This window comes from Lucilia cuprina, chromosome 3 (genome assembly GCF_022045245.1).
Source record: "Lucilia cuprina isolate Lc7/37 chromosome 3, ASM2204524v1, whole genome shotgun sequence".
NCBI classification, from domain to species: domain Eukaryota; kingdom Metazoa; phylum Arthropoda; class Insecta; order Diptera; family Calliphoridae; genus Lucilia; species Lucilia cuprina.
Window position 1 is genome coordinate 8,154,550 of NC_060951.1, and position 11,053 is coordinate 8,165,602.

Sequence of the window (11,053 nt, forward strand, 5' to 3'; positions counted from 1 at the left end):
CCAGACTATAGACTGTTCTATAGTGCAGACTATAGACTCTTCTATAGTCCAGACTATAGACTGTTCTATAGTCCAGACTATAGACTGTTCTATAGTCCAGACTATAGAATGTTCTATAGTCCTGACTATAGACTGTTCTATAGTCCAGACTATAGACTGTTCTTTAGTCCAGAATATAGACTGTTCTATAGTCCAGACTATAGACTGTTCTATAGTCCAGACTATAGACTGTTCTATAGTCCAGACTATAGACTGTTCTATAGTCCAGACTTATAGAGAATTTCTTATAAGTAAGTATCTGTTCGTCGAGTTGCTTCATACTTTAGTGGGGATTAATGAGGTATTGAGTCTTCCCCATTTTCCTTTAATCATCTTAAACAACAAATGCAAAATGTATATGTATTTGTATCTAAAATTATACTACCTGTTTACCAATGTTCTAATAGATATAGAGCAGAAATTGATAAACAAAATTGTTTATGTTTATATTCAAAAGATACAAATTGATCACTTTTTCACGTTCTCTCTTACACACAGTAGTAACAGTGGAACCTATAAACATTAGTTACTTTCAGAATTTAGAAATATATATTAAATTAATATCATATATACAATTATTGACACAAACTAAATGTGATCGTGTAAGTACTTTTTAAACAGGTTTCACTGTTAATTTCTTTGAAATGAAGGTCATGATGCTAAAATGATGTACTCTTCTCAATGATGTAGAAAATGAGATGAATTTTACCTCAGCAAATAAAGAGCTTTCATTGTGGCATTAAGAATTCCTTACATGTAATTACTTCAGCTGTAGTTTGGAACTGAGGAAGTATCTGATAAATACTCATTTAATAAGAAAACTGGATTGTTTACAGGGAAACAAAATAAAACAGTATATTTTAGCTCTCTTAAGTAGTATTTAGAGCGGACTAAGAGAGTGTATTTGTTTATATGTTTATTTCTAAAATTACCCCCCCATAATACCCCCCAAATCAATATCTTATCATTTAGTATATTTTTGATAACAAATTCACAATTCTTTTCTTTGGATGAGTATAAATAATATAAATATTTGACAGTATTTTTATAAACTCCGAGAAAAGTGGTTGTATTTTGAAATTAATTCACATTTGTTTTTGTAAAATGTTTATAGAAATCTTAATAGTTTTTATAACTCTGTTACTATTGTGGGATTATATATCGAAAAAAAGACGCAATGATATGTTAAGCTATATGCCGGGCCCAAAAACTTTACCCATTTTGGGTAATGTTTTAATGTATCGCGGTCAAAGTCCCGAAGGTAAATATTATTTTAGCTGAATATATAGTTGTGAAAAGTTGGGTTTTTTTTACCTTGGACTTGCTAAACTTTGCGTGTTTTAGTTATTAGATAAAAATTTCAATTTTTGTTAGAAAAATATTATAACTGAACTGTTTATTTTTAATCAGTTTTGCCTCTGGATTATAAATAATTAATAAAAAATAATCTGAAATATAATCATTAATGTTTGCAATTACTAAAATTTACCTATTAGGCTCTAAAAATTGTTTAAACTTAATTACTATAGTTTAGAGGTGGGCTATTTATATATTTCTAATATCAGACAATAGTCATCTATAATCTGACCTTTAGCTAAGATTGTAATCAAGACTTTAATCTGGTCTATAGTCAACACTATAGTCTGGTCTCTACTCAAGACTATAGTCTGGTCTCTAGTCAAGACTATAGACTGGCCTGCAGTCAAGACTATAGACTGGCCTATAGTCAAGACTATAGACTGGCCTATAGTCAAGACTAAAGTCTGGCCTATAGTCAAGACTATAGTCTGGCCTATAGTCAAGACTATAGTCTGGCCTATAGTCAAGACTATAGTCTGGCCTATAGTCAAGACTATAGTCTGGCCTATAGTCAAGACTATAGTCTGGCCTATAGTCAAGACTATAGTCTGGCCTATAGTCAAGACTATAGTCTGGCCTATAGTCAAGACTATAGTCTGGCCTATAGTCAAGACTATAGTCTGGCCTATAGTCAAGACTATAGTCTGGCCTATAGTCAAGACTATAGTCTGGCCTATAGTCAAGACTATAGTCTGGCCTGTAGTCAAGACTATAGTCTGGCCTGTAGTCAAGACTATAGTCTGGCCTGTAGTCAAGACTATAGTCTGGCCTGTAGTCAAGACTATAGTCTGGTCTATAGTCAAGACTATAGTCTGGTCTATAGTCAAGACTATAGTCTGGTCTATAGTCAAGACTATAGTCTGGTCTATAGTCAAGACTATAGTCTGGTCTATAGTCAAGACTATAGTCTGGTCTATAGTCAAGACTATAGTCTGGCCTATAGTCAAGACTATAGTCTGGCCTATAGTCAAGACTATAGTCTGGCCTATAGTCAAGACTATAGTCTGGTCTATAGTCAAGACTATAGTCTGGTCTATAGTCAAGACTATAGTCTGGTCTATAGTCAAGACTATAGTCTGGCCTATATTCAAGACTATAGTCTGGTCTATAGTCAAGACTATAGTCTGGCCTATTGTCAAGACTATAGTCTGGCCTACAGTCAAGACTATAGTCTGGCCTACAGTCAAGACTATAGTCTGGCCTACAGTCAAGACTATAGTCTGGCCTACAGTCAAGAATATAGTCTGGCCTATAATCAAGACTATAGTCTGGTCTATATTTAAGACTATAGTCTGGTCTATCAAGAATATAGTCTGGTCTATATTTAAGACTATAGTCTGGTCTATAGTCAAGAACATAGTCTAGTCTATAGTCAAGAATATAGTCTGGTCTATAGTCAAGAATATAGTCTCGTCTATATTCAACACTATAGTCTGGTCTATAATCAAATTTATAGTCTTGTCAAAACTATAGTCTGGTCTATAATCAAGTTTATAGTCTTGTCAAGACTATAGTCTGACCTATAGTAAAGGCTACAATTTGGCCAGTAGAAAATATTATTGTCTGGCCTATAGTCTGGTCTATAGTCAAGACTATAGTCTGAGTATAACTAAGTCTGGCTTATAATAAAGATTATAATTTAGCCTACTTACCATATCCTATAGTCTAGACTATATAGTAGATATATAGACACTACTATATAGTCTAGACTATATAGTAGATATATAGACACTACTGTATAGTCTAGACTATATAGTAGACATATAGACACTTTTTTATATAGAAAATGTTTCAATATCAAGCTACAGATAGATTTGTTTATAGAAAAATCGTCTAGGGACGACGATAGAGGTCTTATGTTAAGAAAATCTTCTAGAGCTGCTAAAAGAAAGGTTTTGATATTGAAATTCTTCTAGGGACTACAATAGACAGATTTTTATATATAAAATCTTCTAAAGCCAGTGATAGACATATTACAAGTAAGAAAAACTTCCAAAACCTACAATACACAAACTTTTAATGCAGAGAATCGTCTAGAACCGATATTTGTGTCTTCTAAAAGTGGAATTAACAAAATCTTCTAGAGCCAGTGTTAGAGAACTAAAGATCTAGTGTTAGATAGAGTTTGTCATAGAAAGTTATCTAGAGCCGCCGTTAGACATACCTAGATGCGCCGTTGATCAGATTTGTATATAAAAAATCATCTGGAGGCGTCGTTAGACAGCTCTAGATGCAGCATTTGTCAGATTTTCATATTAAAAATCATCTGTAGCCTTCGATAGACAGATGTTTGTTTAGCAAATCTTATAGAGTCGACGATTTTTCTTTAAAAAACTTCCAGAGTCGACTTTAGATGGATTTTTGTCTAGCAAAACTTCTAAAGCTGACGATTAAAACATTTTTGTATAGGAAATCTTTCAGACCTCGATCTGGGTTCTTTACTGTGTAAGAAATCTTCTAAAGGCGACTAAACATAGATCTCTAGAAAATCAACCAAAAGGGCGATAGGCAGATTTCTGTCTAGAATATTCTCTAGAACCTGCGACGGATAGATTTTTTAAGAGAATCTTCTAGTTCCGAATCTAAACAGATTTTTCTATAATATTTTAATATTTTGCAAGTAACATATTTATTTCCTTGCAGAAATCATGGAATTCATTACCAATAACAAACAAAAATTCGGTAAACTTTATCGCGTTTGGATCCTACAACAATTGGCTGTCTTTTCATCTGATCCCGACGATGTAGAAGTGATCTTAAGCTCTCCTCAAACTATAACCAAAAATAATCTCTACGAACTATTGCATCAATGGTTGGGCACTGGTCTATTAATGAGTACGGGAAAAAAATGGCATTCCCGACGTAAGATTATAACACCCACTTTTCACTTTAAGATTTTAGAACAATTTGTGGAAATATTCGATCAACAAAGTGCGGTTATGGTGAAGAAATTATATGATAAAGCCGATGGTAAAACGGCCATAAATATATTTCCGATAATATGTCTAACGGCCTTGGATATAATAGCGGGTAAGTGGTAAATGGAAAACATGTATTAATTTTGTAAATTTAATAGGTTTGTCTATATTACAGAAACCGCCATGGGTGTTAAGATTAATGCCCAAAAAAATCCCGATTTCCCTTATGTTCAGGCAGTGACTGCGTAAGTTTTGTTAAGTGATTTTCAACTGGAATTTTGTAATAATTTATTTGTCTCCTTAGGGTCACCAATATAACGGCCCGCCGTTTTGTAAATGTTTGGCATCGCATTAATTGGATTTTCCGTTTAACAGCTGCCGAGGATTATAAACGTTTGAATGACAGCATTAAGCTAATGCACGATTTTACCGAAAATATTATTATGGAGAGAAGACAAACATTAGAAGAAACGCTCCAGAAAAACTCTCACATACCGGAGGTGAATGAATTTGGTCAAAAGAAACGCATGGCTTTGCTAGATGTTTTGCTACAGTCCAACGTAGATGGTGTGCCTCTTAGCAATGAGGACATACGTGAAGAAGTTGATACTTTTATGTTTGAGGGCCACGATACCACCACTAGTGGCATTTCTTTTGCTTTATATTTAATATCCCGCCATCCGGAAGTACAGCAGAAGATATTCGAAGAAATTGTGGAAGTTATAGGCAGCGATAAAGAACGTCCCGTAACATTGCGTGATTTGGGAGAATTGAAATATTTGGAATGTGTTATAAAAGAATCTTTACGTTTATATCCTCCAGTACCCCTAATCGGTCGTTATTTCACTGAAGATGTTGTTATTCGCGGCAAAAAGATACCCGCTGGTACTAATTATACTGTAGGCATTTATATAACACTACGTGATCCTTTATATTTCCCCGATCCTGATGCTTTTAAACCGGAACGTTTTCTCGACGAAAGTATTAATAAAATTAATCCATATGCCTATATACCTTTCTCAGCTGGTCCACGTAATTGTATTGGTCAGAAATTTGCCATTTTGGAAATGAAGAGCACAATTAGTAAAATTATAAGACATTTTGAATTGTTACCACTGGGACCGGAAGTAAGGCCCATGATGAATTTAATTTTACGCTCGGCTAATGGCAATCATATGGGTTTGAAACCCAGACAATATTAATAAGACTTAACCTCATTTTTATAATATTGTTTCATAACTGATAGTTATTCTTCCAGTTAACACTTTTTTTTATGAGAACTGTCAATATATAGTACCTTAAAGTGAAAATGGGGGTTAAATGTTAACCTTTACTATAATTAATTTGTAATTGAATTAAATTTTCTTAGAAATATAAAATTTTATAAAAAAATCAAGGAAATTTAATATATTTATACAAATCAAGGACGCAAATACGTGTATCTATTCTAGTATATTGTCTAGTCTAGTCTAGTCTATAGTCTAGTCTATAGTTTAGTCTACAGTCGAATTTTGAGTCCAGTCTACAGTCTATTCTTTAGTCTACTCTATAGTCCATTCTATAATCAAATCTAGTCTATAGTCTAGTCTATAGTCCAGTCTATAGTCTAGTCTAGTCTTTAGTCTAGTCTATAGTCTAGTCTATAGTATAGTCTATAGTCTAGTCTATAGTCTCGTCTACAGTCTAGTTTAAAGTCTAGTCTATAGTCTAGTCTATAGTCTAGTCTAGTGTATAGTCTAGTTTAAAGTCTAGTCTATAGTCTAGTCTAGTTTAAAGTCTAGTCTATAGTCTAGTCTATAGTCTAGTCTATAGTCTAGTCTATAGTCTAGTCTATAGTCTAGTCTATAGTCTAGTCTATAGTCTAGTCTATAGTCTAGTCTATAGTCTAGTCTATAGTCAAGTCTATAGTCTAATTTTATCCTCACCGGTGTAAATGTTTAGAAATGGCAGGTTAAGTTTACAAAAAAAATCAATTCTGTTCCACTGCATATGAAAAACAAATCGCTGTAACGCTGTCATTCTGCTTGCATTACAAATTATTTTATATTACATTCTAGCAACATTGCACAGTGCATTTTATTTTTCTCTCTCTCCTTCTAGTTTATTTTTATTCTGCTCTCTGTTTGTGTATTTACATTTTGCCGTTAAGTGCAAATTTTTTATTTTGTTTAGTGTTCTTACAACTATTACAACAATAAGTTGTGTGTCACATTACATTAACGGTAAATAATAATAAAAAATAATTATATAGTAGTTGTTGTTGTGGAATTTTAAAAGAAAAATCGAAACACGTTAGTTACAACAAACAATTTTAATGAAAATATTACTAAACAAACAAATTTTAATGGCAAATTAATAAAAAAGAAATATTTAATTTTATATAATTATAATTATTTTCTATTCTGTTTTATAAAAAAAATGTTATCAATTATATTGTAGCAAACTACTACTACTAACTAGTGTTAATAACAATGAATGGATGTGTAGAAAAAAGCGCTCGAATGCATTTTAATAAAATAGTTTTAAAACAAAGAATGTAGTTTTTTTAAAACGTGATATCGTCTTTAAAAGAATAATTTTACAGATAATTGCAAAAGTCAGTTGGGTTCAAAGTTTTACGTCTATCTAATCGAAGGCAATTATTGTTAAAACTATGAAAAACTAGTTATTATAAACTGACATTTAGTCCAAACTATGGTACGGATTATAATTTATACTATAATCCAGATTAAAGTTATACTATAGACTAGACTATAGTTCAGACGTTAGTTCATATTCGATAATATATTTTTTTAAGCTTTTCAACAAACAAACTATGTATTGATGTAGGGTATATAAGGTGCAGAATATAAAAGGCCAAACAACCTTGACCCAGTCATCTCTAATTTGAAATTTTAACTAAAATCAACAACTTTAGTATTTTAAAGCCGCGATTAATTGTGTGTATCTGATCGGTTTCCACAAAAAAGTTACCAAATAATTTTGTTTAATTCTATACGTGTTTTACACAAAATTATTAAAAAAACGTATTGTTCATTAGTTGGCATTTATTTATCGATAAAACCTGATGTGTTAGAATTGTAAGGTACAATAAATTTTAAATAAAATAAATAAAAATATGTAATAATAATTGTTTACATTACAAATAATTGCAAACAAATACAAAAAGTTGACAAACTTGTTTTTATAAATATTACACAAAAGGTTACTGTTAAATTGTGCATTTAAGGAAACATGTTGCTAGCAACATTCTTAATGTAAACATGTTGAAGTCTGTAAAGATGCCGTTGGATTGTTTTTTTATAACAAAATCATGACAGATTTGAAAATTAGAACTATATATAGACTGTATACTAGACTATAATATAGTTCAGACTATAGTCTATACTATAGGCCATACTATAGTCCAGACTATAGTCCATACTATAGTCCAGACTATAGTCTATACTATAGTCCAGACTATAGTCTATACTATAGTCCAGACTATAGCCTATACAATAGTCCAGACTATAGTTTATACTATAGTCCAGACTATATTCTATACTATAGTCCAGACTATAGTCTGTACTATAGTCCAGACTATAGTCTATACTATAGTCCAGACTATAGTCTATACTATAGTCCAGACTATAGTCTATACTATAGTCCAGACTATAGTCTATACTATAGTCCAGACTATAGTCTATACTATAGTCTATACTATAGTCCAGACTATAGTCTATACTATAGTCCAGACTATAGTCTACACTATAGTCCAGACTATAGTCTATACTTAAGTCCAGACTATACTATAGTCCAGACTATAGTTTATACTATAGTCCAGACTATAGTCTATACTTTAGTCCAGACTACTGTCTATATTATAGTCCAGACTATAGTCTATACTATAGTCCAGACTATAGTCTATACTTTAGTCCAGACTATAGTCTATACTTTAGTCCAGACTATAGTCTATACTTTAGTCCTGACTATAGTCTATACTGTAGTCCAGACTATAGTCTATACTATAGTCCAGACTATAGTCTATACTATAGTCCAGACTATAGTCCATACAATAGTCAAGACTATAGTCATATCTGCCAGACTATAGTCTATGCTATAGTCCAGACTATAGTCTGTACTATAGTCCAGACTATAATCTATACTATAGTCCAGACTATAGTCTATACTACTATAGTCCAGACTATAGTCTATACTGCAGTCCAGACTATAGTTCAGACTACAGTCTATAGTGTAGTCCAGTCTATAATCCAGACTATAGTCTACACTGAGGTCCAGACTATACTATAGTCTATACTGTAGCCCAGACTATAGTCTATACTATAGTATAGTGTAGACTATAATCTATTCTATAGTCTAGACTATAACCGATTATATAGTCCATACTATAATATATTCTATAGTCCAGGCTATAGTCTACAGTTTAAATTTCAATATTTAATAGTTTTTTTTTTTACTTTCAGATAACTGAACAAATGCAATGTTCCTAGAAATATTGTTATTCCTAGTCCTAATATGTATAGCCGATGTCTTGGCACGCAATCATGCCACCCGAAATTTAATCAATATACCATTAGTATCAAAGCTGCCCATAGTGGGTAGTATATTGGTAATATCTACCATAACACCAGATAGTAAGTTTTAAAATTTCGATAAAATCTTTTTATTCAATTTTAATAAAATCTTTTTATTCAACAGATTTCCATATAAAATGGCCTCAATATGTGAGACGCTTTGGTAAAACATTTGCTGCACGCATTATGGGTTACTTATCCGTAGTAACCGTTGATCATCGCATAGTTGAGGTAGTACTTAGCAGTCAGGAACATTTGGAAAAACATTTTTTATATCAATTGCTCAGCGTATGGTTGGGCAATGGTTTGTTATTGAGTAGTGGAAAAGTTTGGCATAAAATGCGTAAAATTATAACGCCTACGTTTCACTTTAAGATTTTAGAACAATTTATTGAGGTTTTCGATGGTCAGACAGATATTTTTGTAGAGAAACTAAAGACGGTGGCTGATGGCCAGAGAATATTGAATATTTATGATTATGTGGGTTTATTGACCATGGATATAATAGCAGGTAAGTAATCTAAAGGATTTAAGAAGAGAATTGACAGATGGAATTTGTATTTTATTTCTTTCAAGAAACCGCCATGGGTGTGAAAATAAATGCTCAAATGGATGCAAAATCGGATGTGGTTAAAGCGATTATAGAGTAAGTTTAAAGTTTTATCTATATTCTATATAGTTTTGTATTTCTCTCTTTTCAGAGTCACCGACATTATGAGCATACGTTTTATTAGACCGCAATATGCCTATATACCAACGTTACGTCTATTTTCTCCCAAAACCTATCATTCCCAAGAGAAAAATATCAAAATATTACATGATTTTACAGATAAAATTATAGCCGAACGCCAAAAATCTATTTTAAAAGATAAAGATCAAAATAAAGGCCTTGAACCCAACGATGATCCCCATGATTTGGGCTTAAAGAAACGTATGGCTCTACTAGATGTCCTACTACAGTCCACGGTAGAGGGTGAAACCTTAACGGACAAACAAATACGAGATGAAGTAAATACCTTTATGTTTGAGGGCCATGACACTACCACTTCAGCCACTTCATTTTGTCTCTATGCCCTCTCGCGCCACCCCGAAGTTCAACAAAAACTTTTTCTCGAATTAAGAGCATATTTTGGTGATCAATTAAAACATAACATAACCTATAAAGATCTACAGGAATTGAACTATTTAAATTGTGTCATCAAGGAGTCCCTTAGATTATACCCCCCGATATTAGCCATAGGACGTATTTTAAAGAACGATTTAAAAGTGGGTAAGTGGTTGACAAATTAATCTAGTCTTTTTTTTTCAATTTTTCTATATTTCAGACAAATATTCCATACCCGCCAATGCCAATATTATTATTTTATTGTGGGAAATTTTACGTGATCCTACTGTCTTTGAGGACCCCTTACGTTTTCTACCCGAGCGTCATCAAATGAATAATGATCGTGTAAATGCTTTTAGCAATATACCCTTTAGTGCTGGACCACGCAATTGTATTGGCCAAAAGTTTGCCCAACTGGAAATGCGCACCATATTAATCAAAGTTATAAGAAATTTTGAATTGTTGCCTTTGGGAGAGGAGGTTCAACCGACAATGAGCATTATATTGAGATCGAAAAGTGGTGTAAATTTGGGTCTACGACCGCGTAATTATGGAGAACCCAAAGAATGAGAGATGGTTTATTAGTGTTATGCGGAAATAAGGAATTTGTAAATAAATATTTTGTAAAATGTTATATACATACATATTATCTGAAAATCAAAACTTTTTTAAATATAAATGTTTATTAGGTCCATTATGGTCTCAACTTATATTTAAAAAGAACTGAACTAAAAATGGACTTGAATTGAACAACAGCTGAACAAGGAAAACACTAGAACAAAACAGAACTAAAACAGAACTAAAACAGAACTAAAACAGAACTAAAACAGAACTAAAACAGAACTAAAACAGAACTAGAACAGAACTAGAACAGAACTAGAACTAGAACAGAACTAGAACAGAACTAGAATAGAACTAGAACAGAACTAGAACAGAGCTAGAACAGAACTAGAACTAGAACAGAACTAGAACAGAACTAGAACAGAACTAGAACAGAACTAGAACAGAACTTGAACTAGAACAGAACTAGAACAGAACTAGAACAGAACTAGAACAGA

General features: G+C 32.4%; 2 protein-coding genes across 2 annotated transcripts; both read left to right on the forward strand.

The window, feature by feature from the left end:
• Positions 1 to 1,096: 1,096 nt before the first annotated feature.
• LOC111689298 (cytochrome P450 4d2) lies at positions 1,097 to 5,794 on the forward strand. The gene is made up of 4 exons (XM_023451769.2): positions 1,097 to 1,300; positions 4,042 to 4,428; positions 4,492 to 4,561; positions 4,621 to 5,794. The coding sequence occupies exons 1-4, from the start codon at positions 1,144 to 1,146 to the stop codon at positions 5,516 to 5,518; spliced, it is 1,512 nt and encodes a 503-aa protein (XP_023307537.2). The 5' UTR covers positions 1,097 to 1,143; the 3' UTR covers positions 5,519 to 5,794.
• Positions 5,795 to 6,475: 681 nt separating this feature from the next.
• LOC111689300 (cytochrome P450 4ae1-like) lies at positions 6,476 to 10,701 on the forward strand. The gene is made up of 6 exons (XM_023451772.2): positions 6,476 to 6,538; positions 8,780 to 8,950; positions 9,015 to 9,401; positions 9,467 to 9,536; positions 9,592 to 10,160; positions 10,216 to 10,701. The coding sequence occupies exons 2-6, from the start codon at positions 8,797 to 8,799 to the stop codon at positions 10,563 to 10,565; spliced, it is 1,530 nt and encodes a 509-aa protein (XP_023307540.2). The 5' UTR covers positions 6,476 to 6,538; positions 8,780 to 8,796; the 3' UTR covers positions 10,566 to 10,701.
• The last annotated feature ends 352 nt before the right edge of the window (positions 10,702 to 11,053 follow it).

Excerpts from the sequence above, each read along its gene's own strand:
- LOC111689298 (XM_023451769.2), top strand. The coding sequence starts at position 1,144 with ATGTTTATAGAAATCTTAATAGTTTTTATAACTCTGTTACTATTGTGG. Across the intron at positions 4,429-4,491 it reads GGCCTTGGATATAATAGCGG|AAACCGCCATGGGTGTTAAG; the intron begins GTAAGTGGTAAA and ends TCTATATTACAG. Across the intron at positions 4,562-4,620 it reads TATGTTCAGGCAGTGACTGC|GGTCACCAATATAACGGCCC; the intron begins GTAAGTTTTGTT and ends TTGTCTCCTTAG.
- LOC111689300 (XM_023451772.2), top strand. The coding sequence starts at position 8,797 with ATGTTCCTAGAAATATTGTTATTCCTAGTCCTAATATGTATAGCCGAT. Across the intron at positions 9,402-9,466 it reads GACCATGGATATAATAGCAG|AAACCGCCATGGGTGTGAAA; the intron begins GTAAGTAATCTA and ends ATTTCTTTCAAG. Across the intron at positions 9,537-9,591 it reads GTGGTTAAAGCGATTATAGA|AGTCACCGACATTATGAGCA; the intron begins GTAAGTTTAAAG and ends CTCTCTTTTCAG.